A 25292-nucleotide genomic window follows, 5' to 3' on the forward strand; every position below is an offset into this window, starting at 1 on the left:
AATGTGCGAGGGGCGTGATGACAGCCGCTGCCGCCGGCCTCTTTGCGCAACACCTTCGCTATATATACTCAGGCCTCGGAGGCTGAGCTCCGCCTGGGTGCCTCCTTCGGTCCATTAACTGCGCGAGGAGCGCTGGTGAGTACCCGCCGGCCCAGGGCGCTTCCTTCTCCCTCCTTGCCCTGGAAAGAACTCTCATTTACTCTGACCACACTGGGTTCTTTCAGATAGCCCTCGATGTTCACCCCTCCAGGAACTTGGCTGGTTTGGGGCTGAAGACAAAATACACCTTCCCTAAATTATCAGATTCTATTTGTGTTCTCAGTGTGACTGCTTTTGCTGTTACAACTCCCATGAGGACGCTCTTAGTGCTGACCCGGTTATTAGTCAACCACGGGTGTGGGGGGGTATCTAAAATGATACATATACTGAAATTCGTGGCTTGGGAGGGGAAAATGGGGGAATGAAAGGGGCCACATAGGAATCAGGACGGCAGGGCTCTCTTTTTTTGGTCATTTACTAGCAGTGTGACCTAAAGCAGGTGGCTATGAACCCACAGTTCTTCAGTGTTTGCAAAGTCAGAGGATACCAGGTGAGCAGTGTGGGGGATGGCGTTCAAGGAAATATGCACAGGTGTGGTGGGCTTGGGAGGGCACCCAGCATCTCTAGGCCAGAAACAGGTGGCACACAGAACAGAATTAATTCAGTCTTCGGATTCCCGGAGGTGGGAGTGTTAGAATCAACTCCTTTTCCTTAGGGAGGTGGCAACTTTCTCAAACAATAATTGATTTCACGGAGGCAGCTTGTGGATTTCATCACTCAGAATCCCCTCTCTCCCTGTTTCTATTCACAAGCAGTTTCTGTGTTAGCTCTGCTTGGTTGGGACCTGTTTGTCTTCCTCTCGCACCCACTCCTGAGCTCAAAGTTGTTCAGGGTTGGGCATTGAAAAAGTTGTGCCTGAGAGGAGCAACCATTATTGGAGGTTGTTCAGAGCGTTTGAATTTCTCTGCTCCTGCCAGCCAACCTGCTGATAATGATCTCTATTTTTGTAACTTCGGGAACCGGTGGCAGGAAGAGCATGCTTGTACAAGGTTTGGATGTTTAACAAATTGCCCCTTCCAAAATCCACCCCAAATCACTCAACCACCTCATGGATACAAGTCCCCGATGGTGGGTGGACGGACGTCTGGGTTACAGCTGTTAGGCACTAAGCTGACATAAAAATATCCTGGATTCAATTTAATGAAGAAAACAGCTTCTAGGGATCAGTGATTTGGAATAAACTTTTAACACCATTTTCAGCCACTTCCTGCCTGCCTGCCCGCTTTCTCGCCCCCCAACTCCACTGTAGGGACTGCGGGAATGGCAGCATCAACAGGAAGTAGTCAGGACATCCCACTGAATTCAGAAGTGCCCCCAGAGTGCAAAAAGAGGACTGCAGAGAGATTGCGATGCGTTTAAAGTGGTTTCAGTCATGAGGGTTTTTAACCCCCACCCCTAACACAATGCACAAGAATTGGTATAGTTAAAAGTGAATGGCAGGATTTATTTTAAAAGTTCATAAAAGTACACTGGAAGTGCATCCTGAGGGTGTAGTTTGGTAATATAGCCCAGGTTTAAAGGGATAGAATAAATGTATTTTTAAAACCCCTTTCGTGCCTGTTGTCGAAAGTCTAAACTAAAGCCATTCCTGAATGCAAAGCCCAGACCAATTGCTTCGTCTCCTGTGCCATGCACCTCCCCCCGCAACTACCACGCACCCTCCCCGCCTCCCACTACTGTGTCTTTGGGATTATTTTGCCTTGTGATGGCTGAAAGAAGCTGCGGAAAAGAAAAAAAAAAGTAGACATTGCCCTCTTGGGAATTTTTGAAGTCTAGGTCATTCTTTCAACATCTGAAAGGATTTCTGAAGCGTATTGAACATTGGACTCAAACTACCTGAGTTTGAATTGTTCCTGAGGGTGTAGAGTCTGTAGACCATGAAGCAGTTAATTTCTTTGTGTCTTAGTTTTTCTTCCTAGGTAGAATTAGCATGAAAGTAAAAGTACTTAGAAGTAAATTTGCAGAAGTGAAGTGCATGTGAGATGGGATGGGTTAGTTTGTGTGGGGTGCTCCCTGCGGTGCTGGAGGCCTCTGCCTGGGAGGAGACAGTGGGCCTGTCTCCTCTCTCTGCAGGACGCTGCCCTGCCTCTTCCCCCTCCCACCTGGATTGGCGGCTGCTGTTCTGAGTACAGGCGGCACCAGCACTGGTCTTGGTTGGGGAAGCTCAAACAATGCCTGGTGGAGGGGTTGGGTGACTGCCAAGTGCCCTACATTTTCCTGTTCCCCAGGTCTGAGAAGTGTCCTCTCCTTGGCCTGAGGAGTTCCTCTTGGCAGGCAGGGCGGTCCACATGTGGACGTGGGAAGTTGAGCCCAAAGGGTTATTCTGCAGAAGCCAGTGCAGTTGTAGGGATGAGTGGTGGGGAGCAAGAGAGTAGGTGTGTGCTCAGACCCCACCAGCCTCGTGTCTAGTGGTTAAACAAACAAAAAATCTTTATGGGTATTAGTACCAAACAGACAAAGTGGATGACTTGATGCTTCTCTGCTTTTTCTGGCAGGTAGCAAGAGAGTGTTGGACTGTGCCCTTGGGAAGGTAGGGCGAGGGAACAGCTAGATCAGAGGATCCCCTGGGGAGAGAGACTTTGGGGGGTGCTCAAAGGTGCCAAAGACCCCAGCGGCTGCTCAGAGTCCCTTCCTAGAGAAGCAGGTTCCAGACAGGCCGGTGTCCGGCACTGCACTGGGAGAAGGGCCTGAGATTCAGGTTGGGGCCTCTGCCCAGCTCATTCAGTGTCACCTTTTCCTGCTTAGCTGAGACTCTTTATTAAAAAGGTTTCGCCTCTGCTGAATCCAGGTCTCCATTAGGCCAGAAGCCTTTGTGGGCACAGCAGCTGGTCATTCCAGCATTCTTGGCTGGCATCTCTAGCCCTCTAAAAGATTAAGTAGGAGGGACCCCTGCAGGGGCACGATATCAGCCAGCTTGATACTGGCCAGCTCTCCTGCCAGTCCCTGGAGCTTGGTGGCACGCGGCTCGGAGGGAGCCCAGAGGATTCCTGGTCCCTCTGTCTCAGCCCCTGGCTGAGAGGTCTGTGGAAGGGGTCCCTACTTGGGAACTGGCCTTCCTGGGTTCCAGTCCTGACCCCATTTGCAGGGAGCCATGGGACTTTTTAAATTTCTCCATGCCTCAGTCTCTCTGTAAACTGGAAAGAACTTGGTTATTGTAAAATTTAATGAGGTCACGGATCACATAGGACACTCCCCCGTCACAAAACAGTGTTAGCGCCTTTCTCTTGTGCTTTAGGTTCCTTTATTGGACAGATATTAACAGAGGGTTCGCTGCTGTGCTGAGCACTGAGAAGACGAGCCTACGGTCTAGGGCCCAGTGGCGTTTGGGCTGTGCCTTGTCCATGATGCAATTCATTCCTCAAGAGTTCTCCGTTCTTACTCTGCAAGGACCTCTGCTCAGGGGCTCACGCAGGCCCATTAATCAGTCAATCCTGCAACAGCTCAGGGAGGGAGATGGGATTGTCCGCATTTTGGAGATGTTGAAACTGAGGCTCAGAGAGGTTCAGGGTCCCACACCGTGGCAGGACTCCGCAGACCAGGTCTTCACCCACTGCGGGGTGCTATCTTGGTGCTGTGTGGCGGCCGCTATCCTGGCAGCAGACCTGGCAGCTCCGGGGGCCTGGAGGAGGGGCCCTGAGGAGCGGCCTCAGGGTCTATCACAGGCAGTTGGTTCTAGGGCCTCCCTTTCCTCCAGAACCGCGGGGTCAGCCTGCATGAGAGCTAGGGTTTTGCTGCCTGGGAAGGTGAGGTGAGTGGAACCTGTGTGCCCGTGCTGCTGAGAAGAGTGATTGCAGTAGGGAAGACAAGAGTTCTAAGAAGGTGTGGAGACATTCATAGGTTTTTTTTTTTTTTTTTTTTTTTTTTTTTTTTTTTTTTTGCGTTCTGGTGGTACTGGCAACCAGAAGTAAAACCAGAGTAAAACGAGGGCCTGGAGGTGCATGAGGCCAGCAGAGGACTCACAGAGTAAGTTGGTATTTGAGGCCCGTCAGTGGGTAGGCGCCCTTGCCGGGAGGTCCTGTTCCTCTGCACCAGCGCAAGTGGGCGTCTACCTGACCCACTGCTCACCGTGCTCTAAGCGCCCTGAACATTAGACTGGGTGAAGTGTCTGTTTCTGTATGTGCTGGATAGTTGGTGACCACTCAGAAATCCAGTCCCTGAAAACACAATTTAAATGGGCGAATAATCATCCTTCTGACCTAAGTGGGGACGAGAGTTTCCCAAGTGGGGCTGCTGTGATGTTCAGGGCCCAGTTTCTTGATGCGGGTCTTCCATCCAGCAGATCTTGTCCAACCCAGCTTATGGTGGGGGGAGGTGGGTAAACTGCAGGCTTGATGTGTTTCCTAGTCAGGGACCTGGTGCCTCCCTTCAGCAAACCCTGAATGTGGACTCCTCCATTCCCAAATGTGAGGAGCACCGTGACATGTAGTCTACTGAGCACTGGGAGAAAAAGCGTTAACATATGGGTCTTGCCTCAAAGTTAAACAGCAGTAGAGAAGGCTGTAGAGATGGCAAAGAGATAGGAGTATGATTCTAGAGTGAATTAAGATTATAAAAGGAGAGGTTGTAGAAGATCATAATAGGTTTTCAAATTTTTCCTTTAAGCTACCCTGGAGCAGAATAAGCCAAATATATGGAAACTCCTAGCAAATCTGTGAGTAGTTCAGAGTCGCCCCTTGCAAGCTCAAAGCAATGTTTTGTGTCCTGTCTTTTTAATTTTGAATTCAGAGAAGTCTTGTCCTCTATATTCCAATGTCCCTGATTATTTTACTGCAATAGCTGAAAACCGCAGAAGGTTTAACAAGGTGTCAAACACTATTCTGAGAACTTTTAATACATAACACCCTTAAGCATAACAATCCTTCCTCGGTCATGTTAGCATAATTTGACATGTGGGGAAACAGAGAAGCAAAGGAACTAGCCCAAAGACACACAGCAAATGGCATCGCTGAGACTTGAAACCAGGTAGCTGGGATGTGAAGTCTGAAGCTCTATAGACCAGTTATTCTCAGTCCCCAAGGGACATTTGCCAATGTCTGGAGACCTTTTGGGTTGTCAAAACTAAGGGGAAGAGGTATGTTGAGAATAGAGACCAGGAATGCTGTCTCTCCTACGATAACACAAGATCACTGGCACAGCAAAACATCATCTGCCCTGAATGTCAGGAGTGCCAAGGCTGAGCATGGGCTCCATGTAAATATCCTGTGTCCAGTGTAAGTCACCCACTAGGCACACTCTTCAGCCTCCCCACCGCCCAGTTACGGGAGTAAAACCAGTGCTCCGGGAAAATACCTTTACATTGTGGCCAAGGATACTGTAAATCAGGGTCCCAGCCTCACTGACTGTGTTTAAAAACTGTCCCTCCCGTGCCTGGTGACTTTGATCAAGTGGCGGCGTAATCTCTCTCTGTGCTCCAGGTTTTCCTGTTTGCAAGTGGGGATGAGCATGACCCCTTTCTCGCATAAAGATTGCAGGAGATATTACGTGTCATGGCCCAGCACAGTGCCTGGCACCTTGCTGGAGCTCGTTAAACGGTGGTTGTTCTTAGAAATCAATGACTGTGTGTGTGGCGGGGAGCCCTATGAGTCACACAGGCAGTGCTGCCTGGCACATGGGGATGGTCAGAGGAGCCCGTGGGACTCAGGCAAGTGTGGAGGGAGGGCTTGGACTGAAAGATGGGGGGAGGGCCTTCTGAAGAGGGGTGCTCCCCAGGCAAGAGCAGAGGGTGGCACCCTACAGAGAGGATTCAGGGTCCCAAACTGAGGCCAGTGTGACCTGAGGAGGGGATCATTTAGGGAGCACCGGGCAGTAAAGAAATGGGGAGTCCCCGTGCAATCACAGCTGGGTGCTGGCAAAGTTAACCCCTGGGAGGCACTGGGGCCCAAACCAGTTAAACAGGCTGCTGTGTGTTGGTTGGCACTGGGGCCCAGCCTGGTGAGGTGGCACGGGGAGCCGGAGACCACAAGCTGTGATGTTCCCAGCTTGAGTCAGCAGGTCCTGGTGCTGGCTGGGTGTGGTGGCTGGCAAAGACCACCTTGCAGTTCTGGGTGGCAAACAGCGAAGCTAACGTTTGGGGTGATGGGGAAGTGCTGACTGCTCCAAGGGGCCCTGAGGTGGCTGAAGTTTGATGCAGGTGAATGCTTTTGTGCCAAAAACTGGAGTGGCAGGGGCTTTGAGACCCAGTCCACCGAGCTGTTGCTTCTTCCCCTCGGCTCTGCATGTGGAGGTGGGGCACTGACTTCTACCGCCTGAGTGTTGAGGCGTCTTTCCATGAGCCTGGTAGTGAGGCGTTAATCAGATACAGTGCACGTTTGGTGCCATTATTGCATGACTCATCCCTTCCAGGAGCGTTCCAGACGTGGAGCTGAGAGGCAGGACCAACTCTGGAGTCAGACCCTCTCAAATCATGCTGTGGACCTGGGCCAAGTGGCTCTACCCCTCTGAGTGCTTTGGCTCTCTCATCTGTAAAATGGGAATAACACTAACTCCTCTCAGGGGTGCTGGGAAGAGGAACCTTAACCACTTGATCAGACAGGTTACTGTCTCAAGAACTTTGCAGAAATTAACTGATTGAAGCTGTCTAATAACCCAGTGGGTTATGGACTGTTATAAGCCCCATTCTGCAGAGGGGAAACTGAGGCACAGAGCAGTCGAGTGACTGCCTTAGTATCTGAGGCAGAGCTGGCCTAGGATTCAGAACACCTGCGCTGTGTAACTACCCAGCCTAGTGCCTGACTGAAATGAGAATCCCCAAGAGTGCTTCTTTCCCCAAAACCCTGGGGCTAAGGATCCTGTGTTGGGAGAGGTAGACCCCTTAGCTATGCTTCCCTAAGCATGGGGACCTGGCTGTGTCTTTTCTTATCTCTGTGCTATTTCAAACCTGAGCCAGTTCACCTGCAGAGTGGCCTTGAGCTGAGCTTAGAGCTCTCTCCAACCAGCCTAGATTGTCCAACCAGCCTAGATTGTCCTCCCCAGCCACCCAGTTCCCACCTCCCCTGCCAGGGCCCCAGCCTCATAGCTGCCTTCCATCACAACTCCAGGAAGCCCATCCCCTGCCCCACCCTAGCGAGCCTTGAGAACAGCAGGGTTTGCCCCACCTTTGATGGTCAGCTGTAAGAAGGAATTTAATTGAGCCCGAGGGAGGAGTCGAACTTGTGGCAGGCACAGCAACTCCAGAAGGCCAGACGTTAGAAGCAATGTCTAGCCTAGAAACCAATTGAGTGGCCTGCAGAGAACACCCAGCCCAGGAGTGGCTGCCAGAAAAGGCTTGGGATTCAAATTGACCCGAGCTCACAGCTCTACACCCTGGGTCCTTGGGTAAGTTACCTAGCCTCCTTATCCCCCAGTTTCTTTTGTCTAATGGGAGAACAGTAACTCCCCGAATGGGTGGCTGCGAGGTTGAGCACAGCCAGGCTCAGTCAGTACAGGCTCTCGCTGGCCAGGCAGTTCATGGAAGCCGGTGCCTGCAAGACGTTTTTCCTTGTGATGGTGGAAGAACATGTCATGTCCTGCAGTTCGTTGGAAAAGTCGAAATTCCCTAGGCAGATGAAACCCCCTCCTGATGGGGACGCCCAGAATCAGATGAGGTCTTGGCTTACTAGGATGAAGAAGAGTGCCACCACGGGTGTCCCCGAACCGTTGCAACTTGTGGGTCTGGGGTTGGGCTACATCTCTTATGAGAATTTGATAATTTCATAGAGAGGAAGAATAGGTCCCCCACAATCCCATCACGCACTCTGAATCCCGTGCAGCCGTCCCAGAGCCTACAAGAACATGCTGTGAGTAGGACAAAGAAGTACCTTTTATTCACAATTTAGCTATAGCATTTTCCTGGGTTTTTTTTTTTTTTTTTTATCTTCTTCTGGCTCTTCATCACCTTTTCAGTGGCATGCTGTTATGCTTCATGGACGGACTGTGGTTAATACAATTTCCATGTTTTTACTTTTCATCTCTTTGACAGTGTGGCAACGCCTTTTCGGTCTGCATCCCATTCATTCGGTCAATCCCCATTTATTGGGCCTTGCCGATGTGCCAGGCAGAGCTCCAGACCTCCAGGATACAGTGAAGATCTAGACAAAGCCTCTATTTGAGGGGTAGAGCTTACATTTTGGTAGGCAGGAAGTAGATCCATTTAAGAAAAATAGGAAAGGAGTCAGACCCAGATTCTGGGAACATCTCTTCAAAGAAGTGATTGGAACAGGGAGGTGTTTTGTATTTTCTGGGAGAAAATGTTTCTAGATTCTTAATTCCTAGAAGTGAAATGACTAGGTTAGAGATGTTTTTAAAAAAGTGAAGCGTTCTATAGTGGTGCTCTGCTCACTGCCTCTTCTCTAGCATAGCATAGTATACCTAAGAAATAATTTTCTGCTGATCTGATGGTTGAAACTTAACTCCATGTTCCATTTTGCATATCTTGGGTTGTTAATGAGGCCAAATTCTTATTTTGTAGTATTTTAGCCACCTGTACTTCCTCTTCTGTGAATTGTTTGTTCCAGTCCTTTGTCCTCCCCTTGTCTAACGTGTGTCAAAAGACAAGGACCACAAGGAGTGGACTTCCAAGTGTGTCAAGAGCCACACTTCCTGTCTGTGTAAGCAAGAAAGGCTTTGTTGAGAAAATGGGTTATGAGGAAGTCTCTATCAAAGGTTGGAAGGAATGTGACAAAGGGCCATTAATTCAGCCGCATCGCCTAGTCCTAATTGCCTGCCTGATGCCAGGCACTTTCTAGGTATCGCCATTAATCTCGTAACCCTGCAAAGTATGAAGAACTATCCACATTTTCTAGATAGGGAGACATTTATGTCTTTATGCTCAGGGATATGAAAGGACATTCCTAAACACACACTCACTGATAAGTGGCACCACTGGGATTCAAACCAGCTCCAGCGGGTCACGCTACTCACAGAAGACTCGGTGGTGGGTCCGGCAGGTAGAACATATATGAGGATCTACACATACATTATGTCCCCTGGATGAGGTTCGGCGCAGACCTGTAGTTTAGAAATAAAAAGCAGATGAGGGACCCATCGTAGGGCTTGAGGACTTGGTGTTCCATGAGTGGAAGATGGATAGGTTTGCATCCCCTTGCTGACTGAAGGAGAGTCAAGACAGATGCTGAGAGAGGGAAGTGAGAGAAACCGAAGCAAGTTCAACTGACTTTGAGGCTAGAATGGAAAAACACTAAGATGGGGTCTGATGTAGCGACAGCGAGGTGAGCAGGTGAGGGAGACCCAGAGGTGGAAATAGGCGTTCAAGAGCCCACACTTAAAAGTTGTCTGAGCACGACACCCTACACCTCTCCCGAATCTCTGCAGCCACTGGTTCTTCCTGACACAGCACTTGAGAGTGACGCCTTTTAGTGGCTGCTTCTATAAGCTCTGTTTTCTGTCCACAGACCATGGCTCCTTGGCCTGAGCTGGAAAATGCCCAGCCCAACCCCAATAAATACTTGGAAGGGGTCACCAGTCAGCAGCCCACCACAACTGAGAAAGGCAAGGAGACCAACAAAAGTAAGTGTTGCCCATCCTGCCTCAGCTTGGCCTTTGTGAGGACCCCTGGAGACTCTGGTCTGACTCATGGCCTCTGTTGCTCGTTTGGATAGATGACACCGGGAGCCCTGTGACCAAGATTGAACTTCTGCCATCCAATTCCACTGTGGCACTGATAGAGGAGCCCACCCAGGTGGCAGACCCCTGGGACCTGCCTGAGCTTCGGGACACCGGGATCAAGTGGTCAGGTAAAAGCAGGCAGGAGGGACTCCCATCAGTGAGGGTTGGGTTCACAATCTCCATCGTATCGTCTCCTTTGTGTTGGCCTCTTTCTTGCCCTTGCTCTGATGCCCTTCAAACAAAGGTCCTGGCTAGGGATGCCACCTGGCAGTCTTGGAGGCTTCAATTCCAAGCACAGTGTGAGGACCAGGGGGCCTTTTGTTCTCCCTCACTCAGTGAGTGTCCCAGTGTTGGAACGCTAGTCACTGTGCTGCTCCCCATGATCCACTGTGGGCCGACTGGCTCCCAGGAGCGGTGTTCGGGATGCAGCAGTGAACAGACGGGGTCCCTCACTGAGAGCTCCTGGATTGGGGGGGGCTCCCCACCTAAATGTGGGCATCAAGGGAGGCTTGCAGAAGATGCCTGCATAGACTATACAACCAGCAAGGCTGGTATGCAGGCAAATGCTGCATTTCTTTCCTGGGTACAGGGTGTGGGGTCTGTATGCAGCTCAGACAGCTGGGAGAGAGGAAATGAGAACCGCTGTAAGAAGGAGCAGAGAAAATAGCATCCAAGGACATAGCATTCCAGGATGTGTGCACGCCCCAACCCTCCCCAAGTGGAGCCTGTGATTGCTACCTTGTGGCCACATTCTAGAAAGTATCCTGTGCTGTTTTGAAGGTGCTTAGGAGAACCATTATCTCTGATCCCACACTTAGCAGGTGCCAAGTGCCCTTAACTGCCCCACTCAGCAGCACTGGTTCAGCCGAGCATGGAGTCTGGCTTGTCTATCAGTGCCCCAGACCCCATAGGACCCCTCCTCTCCAAAGCTGATCCTTTAGAGACACCTCACCACAGGCTTCAACTAAATGAACTATAGTGGTAATTGCTTTGAAAACTGCAGTTATGGCTGTGTCGCACCTCTAGGCCTTGCTTATAGCCACCTAGAGGGAGGGTGTAGAAGGGAAAAGGGGGGACCTCTGAGCTCACTGCCAAACTTCGGAGTTTCGGGCACTAACAGACTTCATCCCTTTTCCCCTACCCCAGAGAGAGACACCAAAGGGAAGATCCTCTGTGTCTTCCAAGGAATTGGGAAATTTATTTTGCTTCTGGGATTTCTCTACTTCTTCGTGTGTTCCTTGGATGTCCTCAGCAGTGCCTTCCAGCTGGCTGGAGGTATGGATGGAAGGGACAAAGATCTAGGGTGAGGGGATTTTTGTGGTACTGGGTTTACATGGTCACAGTGCAGCAAGCCCTCTCCAGCTGCAGCCTCTCAGCCTGTTTCAGGGCAAGAAGTCCCCTGACATCTTGTGAAGTCATAACCCCTATTTTACAGAAGAGAAAACTGATGCCTGTAAAGAGGCTGTGACTGTTGGCTTTTTTAGGCCAGCAGCCAGGGCTAGAGCCAATTCCAAGCTGTCGGCCTCCTGTGTTCATCCACGGACCCTAGACAGGAAGCTGTCTGACAGAGGGACTTATCTCAGGGATCCCTGCTGTCTTGGGCCTCCCACCTGAAGAGATTATTAGCTAGGAGTGCTCTTGAGCTAAAGCAACTGTGGAAAATCAGGGCTGGGCCTTAGCTGAAGAAGAACAAGGGTCCCAGAGTTGGTGGATCTGTATCCTCGGCAGTTGTCAAAACATCTTCCAGGACTGAGGGTGGCTGTGCAGTGTGTGGGGGACCCAGGAGTGAGGTCAGCATGGGCTCGGTCCCCTCTGTTCCCCCAGTAGGGGATGACACCGAGAACTGCCACTTGGAATGCCACCTGGGGTCCTGCACTTTCCTTCCCAAAGCTCTGTTCATTGACGAGGAGCATCTGAGGCTGAAAGAGGTCATGCTGCCCAGACCTTCATTTCACAGCCTAGAGGTGGTACAGTGGGTTCCAAACTCAGATCCCAGTTACATGGAAAGCCATGGATTTCTATACCCCATGGTGCCTTCTTTGGGAACTCATCTTTTTACCTGGGAGAACTGGGGAAGGGGGGGCACTTGTGGGGATGGATGAGAGGCAGACCAGCCTCCTGGATGCCACTGCCAAGTCCCTGGTCCAAGGCAGCATCAGCAAGGCGTTTCATTCTCTGAGTACCTAACAAGTGGCCTCCACCCTCTGGGCCCTGGTCTTCCGTAAATGGGTTGGGGAATGGATCGGTGGTCTTGGGCATCTCAGGCTAGGCTGGGGCTGGAGAATGGGGGTTGGATAATGTGGACAGAGAAGAATGAGAATATCCATTCCTGGGAGATAAATCTGAACGGGGAATTAGGGCATCAGGAGACTCACTGACACACACTGGGCCAAGTAGAGTCGAGGCCGTTGGTGACCAGAGAAGGCTGGAGGAGGGCTTGCTGTGGAAAGGAATGGCAGAGATGTGGGAGGCTACAGGGTGAAGGGATATACTGGGTGGTGGGGGTATACTGGGAGCTCGGTCACAGAAGGGGAGACATGGTGCCAGGGCAGCGCTGGGAAGAAGCCCATGGAAGTAAGAGTCTGGAGGTACCAGCTGGGCTGGAGACTGGCCTCACCTTCCCACCCCCCACCCAACCCACTGGCTGTGTCTAGAGACTAACGTATACCCACTGCCCACCTAACATTCCAAACCGTGCACTTGTTTTCTTCAGGAAAGGTGGCTGGACAGTTCTTCAGCAATAACTCCATTATGTCCAACCCCGTGGCTGGGATGGTGATTGGTGTTCTGGTGACTGTCCTGGTGCAGAGCTCCAGTACCTCCTCCTCTATCGTCGTCAGCATGGTGGCCTCTTCACGTGAGTCCAGGCACCTGTGGGCCCAGACGTACTGCAGGCATTTCCCTGTCTTGCTGGGAAGCCTGGAATTTGTTCTGAATACATCCAGGCCAGTCACTGGTGTCTTCCTTTCTTGCACAACTATGACATGTCCTGCCTTATCCTGGGCAGCCTCCTGTTTCATTCCTGTGGTTGGGTCTGAAAATATAGTCCCTGAGGCTTGAAGACTCGGCTCTGAATTCTCTGGAACTGTATTGTCCAGTCCAGCAGCCACTAGCCACATATGACCATTTAATTTTATTTAAGCTTAAGTTACTTTAAATATAAAAATTAGTTGCTGGGTTGTACTAACCATGTTTTAGGGGCTCAATAGTCACATGTGGCCAGTGGCTGCCATATTGGGCCATGTAGATGAGGAACATTTCCATCACTGCTCTGTGCTAAGAGTAAAAAAAATGTAATCCCATCACACGTTGGCTTGGGGACCACTGAGCTTGGGAAGCCGGCATTCCGAACTTGAACGTGCTGATCGTTTTCTCTGGCTAAGCTGGGATAGAGTCTCAGTGGGGGGAGGGCAATTTGAACTGGTTAATTTTCAGCACAGACCAGCATTTTTAGCAAAATTAACTAGAACTTTCCTGGGCTAAATCAGAAAAAAGTTATTCTTCAAAATAACTTTACCTTTGGGGCACCTGGGTGCCTCAGTTAAGTGTCTGACTCTTGATTTCAGCTCAGGTCATAGTCTCAGGTGGTGGGATTGAGCCCCGGGTTAGGCTCTGTGCTCAGTGCGGGAGTCTGCTCATCCCTCTCCCTCTGCTCCTCCCCTGGCTCATATTATCTCTAAAATAAATACATAAAAATCTTAAAAATATATAGCTTTGCTTTCATATGTTAGAACATTGTGGTAGTGTACTAACTTGTCTTAGAAAAAGAAATTTCCCGTAATAAATACACAAGTCCTTACACATTGTTTCCTGTTGTCGCCTGAGCTGGCCTTGCACCTGTAATAGGGAGCATAGAGAAATTGAGAAAGGCACTTGTAAGCTGGGCTCCACAGAAGGGCTTCTCTGTGGAGTCTGTGGAGTCCCTGAGATTATATGCTGGAAATTTTTTTGGGGTACACGTGCATATTTCTGTGAGCTGTCCCAGCTTGCATCAGATTCATAGCCTGGTGCTGACCCCAAAATCATGAGGAAAGGCTGCTTTGGCAATTACCAGCTTGACTGAGGTCATCCTGCCTTGGGCCACATTGGGAATGTGGCCAGGCTGTCTTTCTAAGCTTGCTAACTCCCTAACCTTCTCTCTCCCGTTTTCCAGTGCTGAGTGTGCGTGCAGCCATCCCCATTATCATGGGGGCCAACATTGGGACCTCAATCACCAACACCATTGTGGCGCTCATGCAGGCAGGAGACCGGAATGAGTTCAGAAGGTAGGAGGCTCAGAATCAGCTTTTGCTGGGCCAGGTCCTCATAACTACCTTTAATCAGCCAGTGCAGATATGCTGGTCATTGCTAGAGCTCCTAGAAGTAGCCATAGTAGAATGCAGCTGCGGGTTGGAATCACATACTTACCAGCTGATGAAACTCAGCTCCGTGGTCAGCATCGCCAGGATCACTGGCTGTCTGTCACCTTCATTGTCCAAAGGACTAAACCCAGTCCTACAGGTAAATGCTTAGCCAGGTACTTGGCATGCATTCAAGAGCTCCCTAAAGGCAAGCCCTAGCTAGAAGCTTCCCTGCCGTGTGGTGTAGTTAAAACAAGGCCAGTTAGGATAGGATTTACTATCCCGCTGAGTCAGAAATAATTATAACCTCCTAAAGCTTCCTCTTTGGGCTGAGCTCAACCCCTGCCACCTTCCCTTTGTACTTTACCTGCATGCCAATAAAAGGCAAAATATAGTTTTTGTGGGTGAAGAAGATCGGAAAATGGGGCAGGTTGAAACAGGCAGAGGGTACACCTTCCTTCCGAAAGGTTAATGGGAAAATGAAGCACGTTCTCAGCCTGCCTTCTGACAGATGGACTTTTTCCAGAAGTTTCTAAAACAGAAGTACTTTGTCTACGTGATGCGGTCTCTGCACAGGTCGGGCAGACAGCAGTAAGCAGGCTGCTGTGTCGTCAGCAGATGACATCCCTCATCAGCTGGTGAGCTGGCAGGTGGCAGAGGTCCTCAGAGCTGCTCATTTCTGCTCAGACGCGGCTAACCTTCTTTGGTCCCTGATGAAATGTCCCAAGGGTCTTGAGAACGGATACAACATTATCCAGGGCCGGCTGTTAATTTGATCTTCTCAAGAAGCTGAATAGACTTTTCTTTGCCCCATTTCATTAATACAGAAACACAAAGAGGTTAAATAACTTCCCTAAGGGGCATGGCTGGGACTCAGTCTAGGTTTTCTTCCAGATTCTGGGCTCTTCACTGCTACATATGAAATATAAACTTGCCAAATATAAACGTGATCTATGAAAGTGGCTGCACATAGGAATAAAATTGAACTAGCCCAGCCCTCGTTTGGATTATTTTAATAGACTGCTTTCAGTAATGTCTTTGGAGATGTGCATCATTCTTTCCTGGTGGTTTGGAACACCTCGTGGGTTTTCAGAAAAGTAATGACTATATCCGACCCCTATAATATAAGGCTCTTAAAACATTTTGCCAAACAACTAAGAAATATTTGTATCACTTTGTGAAGATGTCTTAAATCACCTTTTCTTGGAAGAAAAGGTTACTTTTTTAAAATATTAGCTGATATGGAAGGTAAAGATTTGTACTTATAAGTAAATAAATGTAAATAAATTTTACTACTAGTGAAGTTAAGCATTTCTTGCACAGGTTTATTAGCTTCTGTCTGTTCAAGTCCTTTTTTTTGTTTGGGGTGGTTTTTTGCACATGCAGATGCGTTTTTTGTTTTTTAAAAATTTTACTTATTTTTGAGAGAGAGCATGAGTGGGGGGTGAGGGTGGGAAAAGGGCAGAGGGAGAGGGAGAAGAAGGCTCCCTGCCCAGTTCCATGAGCTCTATCCAATCCCAAGGGCCCGTCTTTGGGACTTGATCTGATCCCAGGACCCTGGGATCATGGCTTGAGCTGAAGGCACGTGTTCAACCAACTGAGCCACCCAGAAGCCCAACATGCAGATACTTTTTAAAGGAAAACTTTTTTATTGAGGAAAAACATCTCACTTGTTAGTCTGGAGATAGGATGGAATTCAGAGGACCGTGCAAACCTTCTCAGATATAAATTGTAGTGTATATTGACCTGTTTTCTGTGCAGGCCATTCAAACGGTTCATCAGAGTCTCAAGATTTTAACAAAGTTAAGAATTCAGTTGATGGCTTTGGTCACCACCATACCACTGACCCTCAGCTTTCCAAAGGAAGATTGTCCTCAATGGCGTGATTCAGAAGTGGTCTGGATGAATCACGGAGCTCCTTGTTATGGCCATAACCTGTCTACTTCCCTTCCCCCCCACCCCCTGCAGAGAGAACTGAGTGCTATCTGGCTTGGTGGGGTAGCCTCTACTGGGCAGTGGGAGTCCAGGGGTCCTGGACCCAGTATCCAGGCAGTGGTCATCTATTCCTCTTTGCTTGCTGGCCCTCAGTTTTCTCATCTGCCAAATGGGGATATTGATATCAACCATTTGGGAACTGCTGTGAGAATGTGAATATAGACAGAGAGGTGACCCCCCCCCCCCCACCAGCAGATAATGCCATCCATGACCTGCCTAGACTGGTACCTACTTGCTTGTTGATTAATCCAACTGTTGGCTTGGGTTGGGATTCTTATAGGGCATTTGCGGGAGCTACTGTCCATGACTTCTTCAACTGGCTGTCTGTATTGGTGCTCTTGCCCCTGGAGGCAGCCACCCATTACCTGGAGACCCTGACCGATTTGGTGGTGGAGACCTTTCACTTCAAGAATGGAGAAGATGCCCCAGCACTTCTGAAAGTCATCACAGACCCCTTCACCAAGCTCATAATCCAGGTAACCCAGCTTCCTTCAGAGAGGGAAAGGAAGGAGCTAACTTCCCCCTTTCCCCCTAACTCCCCTCCTCTCCTAACTGGGCAGGGATAGTAGAGAAGTAGGAGGGTCTATAATGCCTCTGAAAAAGGCCATGGGAGGTGAGACTCTGGGGACACTGGGTATCGTAACTGGCCTTTTTGTTTTCCTTGACTTTCAACATATATCATCTTTATTGGGGTGGGAGCGTGTGACAAGCGCTTCTCGAAACTCAAAAGGCTCCATTGGACACTTTGGGCCATTTTAGTCCCCCTACTGACTTCAGCACCCAGGGGCTCATGGGAAAAGTATTACCCTACTCCTATCCCAAGAGAAAGGTTGCTGTCCTTCCCTTCCATCTCGCCCCTCTGCTCCCTAGGGCCATTGAAATATTACTAAAATAAATTTTAAAAGGTTTTTTTGTGGTTGTTGCCTTGGAAAATGGGTCAGTTTTGACCTTGCCCCTTACCACCCTTACCTTCTGGGTTTTGCTGTCACTCAATGACCATCTGTTGTGTGTTTCCCAGCTGCCAGCCTGTTGTTGATACGATCATTCCTTTGTCCAATACCTGCTACCGTCCAGGTGCGGTGCTCCATCCTGGGGGTGCAGATGGAGTGAGTCCTAACACACTCCAGCAGGGGCTCTCCGTTGGGCTTATGTTGTTGAAGCCCCTTTAGTAGAACCTTCTTCATGTGGGTCCCTCCCCAGTGCTGAGGACATGCTTACTGTCTCCCACCTGTTGTCTTCCTCAGCTGGATAAGAAGGTTATCAGCCAAATTGCAATGAATGATGAAGCCGCCATAAACAAGAGTCTGATCAAGATTTGGTGCAAAACTTTGACCAATGTGGTGAGTTTCTAAGAATATTGCTAGGTGGGCAAACTCTTGAACCTGTGCTTAAGGCAAAACTTTTAATGCAGCGTGGGCAAATGAGAGGTAAGAGGAAGTAAATATTGGCCTGTGAGAATCCTTAAGGAAACAAGTTTTTGAATGCTGGATGGACAGATAACGCAGTAGGACAGACCCAGCCCATTCTGCCACACCCCGCACTGCAGATACATTATTCCTGGCTTGTAACTTTCATGTCTCCTGGCTTACCTTTGGCACCTGTGTTCCCACTGATGGAGGGACCCGTGGAAACAGTGCATCACGCGTACAAACACATGCCTATGTGTGTCTCCCTCCTACTTGCCACATTGCCTGCTAGTCCCCATCAAAAGTGCGTAGGGTGGACTCTACATACCATTTCTCAATGTTTGTCATTCAGACTCAAATGAATGTCACTGTCCCTTCGCCTGAGAACTGCACCTCGCCTTCGCTTTGTTGGTCGAATGATTTGTACACCTGGACTATCAAGAACGTGACCTCCAAGGAGAACATTGCCAAGTGTGAGTGGGTCTCAACAGTGTCGGCCGTGGGGATGGGTGCTGGGGGCCGCTGACAGTGTTCTTACTCTGCATGAAGCCCAGTAGGTGAAGGTGCATTAGGATTCACTGAACACCAGCATTATTCCAAGTCACGAACTATGCACTTTCACAGCAGCGGGAACTAAGTCTCAAGGACAGGTCCAGGGTCCCACAGTAGGGGGCGGAACTAGGTCTTGAGGCCCAGTTCCTCTGGCGGTCCCATAATGCACCAGAGCTCAGCAATAGGTTCCGGAGTCCTCCCTCGGGATGCATTGGTATCCTCTGTGCTCTAGGGAGGCACCCACCAGATTTGCAGGAGATGTAGGGCCCACATGGAACAGAACAGATACATTGACCCTAAAATCATGAGTCCCTGCTGTCCATTAGGCCCCGTTCAAGACCCTGGAGCCAAAGCCCTGATCAAGGCAGTGAGCCTATGTGATGCTCTGATTCTTTAAGAAGCTAGACTGTTGCCTCTGGAATGTTGGCCCAGACATCTTTAATTCTTTTTTTTTTTTTTTTTTAAGATTTATCTATCTATTTATTTATTTATTTGACAGACAGAGATCATAAGTAGGCAGAGAAGCAGGCAGAGAGAGAGAGAGAGGAGGAAGCAGACTCCCCGCTTAGCAGAGAGCCCGATGTGGGGCTCAATCTCAGGACCCTGGGATCATGACTTGAGCCGAAGGCAGAGGTTTTAAGCCACCGACTCACCCAGGCATCCCGACATCTTTAATTCTTATCATTCCTTATCTGCCCGTGTGTGTATCTCTGCTTCTCTTCCTCCTCTCCCCACCATATGGCCACATTCATTCTGAGCAGCAAGTATTTTAAGTGTGGTTGACCTCACAGTGTCCATGAGTTCACCTCCTGTGTTCTTGGTGCTAGCCATCCATCAGTAAAACTATATAATCATGGGGCCATGCAGGACTTACAAAAAAATGAGGCTTCCAGTTAGCGATAGCTCCAACTCTGACTTGTCCATCCTTACCCCACTTTGCTCCTCAGACTCTCCGTTGTAAGTATCCTCAGTTTCACGAGTAGAATATTGTGTGGGAGTTAGCGGTAGAAGAATGCCCAGACTAGCTCTGCGGCTATAGGATTTCACCTCCTGTTCTGGCCTTATGAGGCTCCCACTGGCCAGAACAAAGCCTCAGGGTCACACCTCGCTGTAGAAGGCAGCTAGGAAGTGTGGTCTTTGTTCTGGGTTGCCATAGGTCAAGCTAACAATCAAGATTCTGTTACTGTCATACAGAAAGATGTTGGGGGAATGAGTACCAAGTGGCCTTGGCAGGGGGCGGAGGGAATGGCCCTCCTAACAAGGGCTTTCCATGGTCTTTTCAGGCCAGCACATCTTTGTGAATTCCAACCTCCCGGACATTGTTGTTGGCACCATCCTGCTGTTAGTCTCCCTGCTGGTCCTCTGCGGCTGCCTGATCATGATCGTCAAGCTCCTGGGCTCTGTGCTCCGGGGACAGGTGGCCATTGTCATCAAGAAGACCCTCAACACTGGTAGGTACCCTCACCACCCCCCTCCTGCCAATTCTGGGTTCTCTAGGGCATGGCATAACTATGGCTACTCCTGGTGTGGGGTGACTCCTTTAGATTTTTATCTAGCAATGGCCTCTGCATGGAGTTTCTCTCTTGGATCTGATAAGCTGAAGAAGTTGAGATCCCATTTGCCCTTGAAATCTTCCTTGGTGTCTTGGGTAGAGTCTGGGGAAGTAGGCACTAGCTTTTGTCATGTTCGAAAGGTCCTGAGGAAGAGGGGGCTCAAATCCAGAGATCTGTGAGACAAGACTTCCTTCCAGCAGGTTTTCCTATGCCCAGAGCTTTGGGCTTTGTCAGGAGCCCTTAGGAAAAGGGTAATAGATGTCTACCCTCTTCCCCATGTCCCTTCAACTCCTGGGAAGAAAATGTGATCGCGGGTAATATGTCAGCATCTTGAGGCAACCAGCGCAGCCCCACTGGCGAGGAGAAGCTGCTGATGAGTATGGCGTCCTGGCTGGTGAGAGAGACTGCCAGGCCAAGGACATCACCTCCCCATGAAACCTCAGTGAAATGAGGCCAAGAATATCCGCCTCCCAGGGTTGTCCCAGGGTAGCCATGTGGCTGAGCTGGGTCACTCTGGGCACCTGCTGGGTGGGCAGGGTCTGAGCCGTATGGGCAGTCCTGAGAGCTCCATATGTGGGACTTTGAGCTACCCGTCCTGCCTCCATGCTCCTTCACAAAGATGGAGGATCTATGGTACTGGGAGACCAGGCCAGGCAGAAGAACAGAGGTCCCAGTGCTCCAAGTGCTTTGTGGTAGGAAGGTGGTTATTTGGGTGGAGTCTTAGTTCTGCTACTGTAACAAATTATCCTAGGCTCAGTAGCTTGAACAGAAATGTATTTCTCAGAGTCCTGAGGCCTGGGAAGTCTGGGCTTGGTACCAGCATGGTCAGGATCTGGTGACGTCCCACTTCCTGATTTACAGATGGCCGCCTCCTCACTGTGTCCTCCTATGGCATTAGTTGAGAGAAAGGAAGATCTCTGTTCTATAAGGGCACTAACCCATTCATAAGGACTCCACCCTCATGAACTAATTACCTCCCAAAGTCTCCACTTCCTGCTATAATCACACTGGGAGTTAGGGTTTCAACATCAGAATTTTGGGGGTGTGTGTATTTGCCTTCATAACACACACACACACATTCTTGGCTCTACCATCTGAATATGCAAGGGGAAAGGACTCTAAAAATCCCATTTGTTAATTTCTGGCCATGGCACTGGGGAGGCTGCCATACAACCTGACCTTCTGGCCCAGCCCATTCCCCCCCACCCCCCAGATCCTCTGGAGGTGCCAGCTGGACCCCCAATCCAGGCCTCCTTAGGAAACCTGTGACAGCTTTCTTTACCTCTGTCTCCTAGATTTTCCATTTCCGTTTGCCTGGGTGACCGGCTACCTGGCCATCCTCGTAGGGGCAGGCATGACCTTTGTCGTGCAGAGCAGCTCCGTCTTCACATCCGCTATGACCCCCCTGATCGGTGAGTTTCTCCTCGGCTTCCCCATCTTGTTGCCATTACCATCTCGCATCATCCCCTGAAGCTGATACTCTAGTTTCTGTATCTTCCCACCAGGTATTGGTGTGATCAGCATCGAGAGGGCGTACCCGCTCACGCTGGGCTCCAACATCGGCACCACCACCACCGCCATTCTGGCTGCCTTGGCCAGCCCTGGCAATACCCTGAGGAGCTCACTGCAGGTTAGGAAAGGCTGTGCAGGCTGGGGGCTCTGGGGGAGCTAAGTACCATTTGTGGGCTTGCAAGCAGATGGTTTTGAACAAAAGCCAAGTTTTTCTGTGTTCAAAACCATGAGACCACTCCCATCCCTGGTGGTGGTTTAAACAGGTGGGGTGGCCACTACTTGTTAGCAGTGGGAAGAGTATTCAAGAGGCATAAATACCACACTACCATCTCCTTGCTCTCCACTTGGGGAACTCTGCTTGGACACTGGGAGGTCGCTTGTGCTCTGGGCTTAGAATGAGGAGGACCTGCTTGGATCAGCTCGATTACTTGGACAAGACCTTTGGCATTGGCATTCTTGTCCTGCCTTTCCAGGCTAAGTGACCTTAGACAGGTGACCTGACCTTGAGCATCAGTTCCATCATCAGAAACCCAGGAACCGTATCTCATTAGGATTATTCTAAGGATCTCATGAGACTCTGTCCGGACAGAAATCTGAGTGTAGAATATAAATTTGAGCCACCCACGTAATTGGAAATTTTCAGTAGCCACATTTTAAAAAACTAAAACAGGGAGATACATTTTAATAACGTATCTGATTTAACTCATTATCCTTTCAACTTGTAATCGATTTAAAAGCTGGTAACGTGTTTTACCTTATTTTTCGGACTAAGTCTTGGACACTAAGTATATGTTCTGGACTTGTAGCCCATTTCATGTAGACCATGTGGGCTAGCCACGTGGTCATGTGCTCAGCAACCACACACAGCTATTGCTTAATGTATCAGACAGACTGGTCCCGAGCCCCTCTTGTGATGCCTGGCACCTAATGGGCACACGGGGAAGGAGCAGAGTGTGACCTCTGGAGCCAGGCTACTTGGGCACAGAGCTTCCCTTCCTCCTCATCAGGCCCATTCTGAACTGTGCTCTGAAGACCAGGAAGACCCCTGCCTCTGCTCAGGATGCCTTGTAGACCAGTAGACCACCCTCCCATCACCTTGACTCCCCCAGGCACCAGACCCACTCACCTGTCCCCTCTCTTGTGTTGTAGATCGCCCTGTGCCACTTCTTCTTCAACATCTCGGGCATCATGCTATGGTACCCGATCCCCTTCACCCGCCTGCCAATCCGCCTGGCCAAGGGCCTGGGCATTGTCTCCTCCAAGTACCGCTGGTTTGCCATCTTCTACCTGATCTTCTTCTTCTTCCTGATCCCGCTGGCTGTGTTCGGCCTCTCGCTGGCCGGCTGGCCGGTGCTGGTGGGCGTGGGCGTGCCAATCATTTTCGTGATCCTCCTGGTGGTGGTCCTCAATCTCCTGCAGTCGCGCTGCCCGCGCATCCTGCCCGGAAGGCTCCAGAACTGGAACTTTTTGCCACTGTGGATGCACTCGCTGAAGCCCTGGGACGACCTGATCTCCCTGTTCGCTGGCTGCTGCCAGAACCGCTGCTGTCTCTGCTGCCGGCTCTGCTGCCGTACGTGCTGCCTGCTGTGCGGCTGCCCACCGTGCTGCCGCTGCAGTGGCTGCTGCCAGAACCTCGAGGAGGAGCCTGAGTTGCCCATCAAGGTCCCCGAGGCCTTTGATAACGTGGCCATGAGCCGGGAGGCCCCAGATGGGCCCCCGCAAGCTCAGGGGGAGGCCGGGGGCACCAGAAGCGTCACTAGCAGCACCGCCTTGTAGGGGTGGCCCGGAGGTAGGAGGGGGCGCCCCCCAGCAGCCCATCGGTCTCCGCGGGCCTTCCTCTGCCTGGCGGGGAGCCATTCCTCCTCAGAAAGCTGTTCACATCAGCCCCCGCTTTCATGGCCCTTGGCCCGGTAGCCTGCACAGTGGCTCCATCTCGGTGCAGACTCCCGAGCTTCCGCCTACAAGATGTGCTCAGTAATCCTGAAAGACTGGGACAGAGAATGCCTCCAGATGATCACACTGCCCAGCCCTGCCCAGCTGGCTGGCTCCACAGAACCCGTTTTTCAGACTCCAGCAGTCCTCTTCCAAAAAACCCCTGAGGGAGGGATTTATGGAAGGTTCTCCAAGATGTACATGTTACATGCGTATGTGATGGTGAGAATACTCTACCATCTCTCTTATTTACCAAAGATTTGCCTCAGCCAAGAGCAGTTGCCCCCAGGAGCCCTTGCCCCAGACCAGACCCTTTGGGTGGGGAGGGTGTGGGAATAGTGTAATTGTGTGGAGACTTGGTGAGGACCACAGGGTGGGCCTTTACCCTTTGCCAGAGCTCCACAAGTCCCTCGTTGGGTGTCTTCACCTAGACAGGTGTGGCTCACCTAAGCTTCCCTGCTGTGTCCTTGCCCAAGTTCTTAGGGCAGGAGCTGCATCTGAGCTACCAAGAGGTTCAGAGTGCACTTTGGCTCCCCTGTTGGCTCCATCTTTCCGAGAAGTGAATGGTCCAAATCCTGATCTGGGCAGTTGGGAGGATGAGAGCTAGGGAATGGGGAGCACTGGGGTAGAGATGGTTTATCTGGTACAAGAGCCTAGGGCTCTTGACTCGGCTACTCTAAAAGCCAGATTGACCATCAGGCTAGAGCCCAGCGCTACCCTTTTGATCAGATAAAATTGCCCTCGTTGAGTCTTTTGGAATAAGATCCGAAGCCCCTCTGATCCCCTCCACTGCTGCCACCGTGAATCCCAGGAGACATGGGACAATTGCAAGATAGATGTCTGGGTCAGCTTTTCGGTGGGCAGCTTCCATTCATCCATCCAAGCCAAAAACTCTTCGAGCATTCTCTCGCGTTCCCATAGATAGGCAAGCTCCAATTTCCTGCCTTCTCTTCATGCCTGCGGAGATCCAACCTTTTTCTCAAAGGGCAGAAACCAGGGCATGGCCAGACAGCCCCCAGAACGGTGATCATCAAGTAGCATTAGGGGTCCGTGTGTGGCTGTGGGTCCATGGGCTGTGCTCCTCCTTGCTCCTGATGCCTTCTCTGTGCCTTTGAGAGTGGCCTGCTGTCTACACCTACTCCCTCCACCGCTTCTCACGCTGAACACTCCCAGTCTGCCCCCGGGAAAGGGAGGGAGCCTCTCGGGTCTGGGGGAGAGAGTTCCGCACAGCCTCACTCCAAGATCCCATTCTCCCCCATCCTGGTTTATGTGTCAACTTAGCAGGTTGGGATGCCAAACTGAGCCGCCCTCTAACCCTTAGCTCCTGTAGATACCAGTTCCCAAACAGAGCCATTTATACTCATATATTTATAGTCGCACATCTGTACAGCATTTTTTGTAAGTTACATAGTAAGTAGTAGCGTGATTTGTGTTTTGTAGTGCTGTCATTTGGAAATGAGGCCGGGTTCTACGATAAAATAGAAAGAAAGCACCTTTGTATATTTCATAATACCGCCTTTTCAATGTGCCTCTGTAGCTGCACCCAGGGCCACACGCCCTGTAAATATGTATGCTAAGCCTGGGCAGGGCTGTGGCCCTCTTGCATGCTGATTTTTTTTTTTTTTAATTGGATCCTTGTACCCATGTTGATTGTAATTTTTTTTTTTTTTTTTTTTTTTTTTACTGGTTGTGGGAAGGGAGAAATAAAAAAAGACAAATCCAAAGGACTGTATTGCTTTTCATTCCAGAGAAATAGGGGCCTCCTGGGTCTGTTTCCTAAAAACATTAGGGTCTCTTCAATATCATGACCCACCTCTCCATCACTGGGGTCAGCTGCATCATCTGTGGGGCCCCTGGTTCAGAAGCAGAGGGAAAGTGCCATTATAGGCACTAAATACAAAAGCTCTCCTTCCTTCAGTGATCTCTCCTGATTTAGGGCTTTTAAAGTATTGATGGGTAGTGCTTCTAAGATTTAAATATTAATTATTAGCATGTATGTTACGATTCATTTTCATATCATGAAATGTCCATTTTAAATGTAAACATGAGAGCTTTCAACTCACACATGGGATTGCTGAAATCACACAACTCCTTTTGTCGCTCGTACGTGTATCTTGTTCCTGCCAGAACAGCGGGAATGCTGCATAAAACTTCATTTTTATTTCTCCTCTTGATGTGTGCGTGTCTATGTCCATCCATACCCTACCTTACTGATGAGTAAGGACAATGAAGAGAAGCACCAGAGGCTGACCTTTCCTTTTATGTCATCATTCCAGCCTAGATGAGTGGCTAACAGAGAG

The 25292-nt window shown here is 50.1% G+C and overlaps 1 protein-coding gene across 2 annotated transcripts; it reads left to right on the forward strand.

The window, feature by feature from the left end:
• SLC34A2 (solute carrier family 34 member 2) lies at positions 1 to 25159 on the forward strand. 2 transcript variants are annotated; one of them, XM_004762663.3, is made up of 13 exons: positions 1 to 135; positions 9489 to 9603; positions 9696 to 9830; positions 10849 to 10977; positions 12416 to 12559; positions 13856 to 13967; positions 16318 to 16513; positions 17282 to 17377; positions 17796 to 17916; positions 19279 to 19446; positions 20844 to 20960; positions 21054 to 21178; positions 22210 to 25159. In XM_004762663.3, the coding sequence occupies exons 2-13, from the start codon at positions 9492 to 9494 to the stop codon at positions 22834 to 22836; spliced, it is 2082 nt and encodes a 693-aa protein (XP_004762720.1). In that variant the 5' UTR covers positions 1 to 135; positions 9489 to 9491; the 3' UTR covers positions 22837 to 25159. The 2 variants fall into 2 exon arrangements, with proteins under 2 accessions (XP_004762720.1, XP_044932121.1); XM_045076186.1 differs by lacking the exon at positions 1 to 135 and adding an exon at positions 4002 to 4062.
• The last annotated feature ends 133 nt before the right edge of the window (positions 25160 to 25292 follow it).

This window comes from Mustela putorius, unplaced genomic scaffold, assembly GCF_011764305.1.
Source record: "Mustela putorius furo isolate JIRA1106 unplaced genomic scaffold, ASM1176430v1.1 tig00000083_pilon_pilon_pilon, whole genome shotgun sequence".
NCBI classification, from domain to species: domain Eukaryota; kingdom Metazoa; phylum Chordata; class Mammalia; order Carnivora; family Mustelidae; genus Mustela; species Mustela putorius.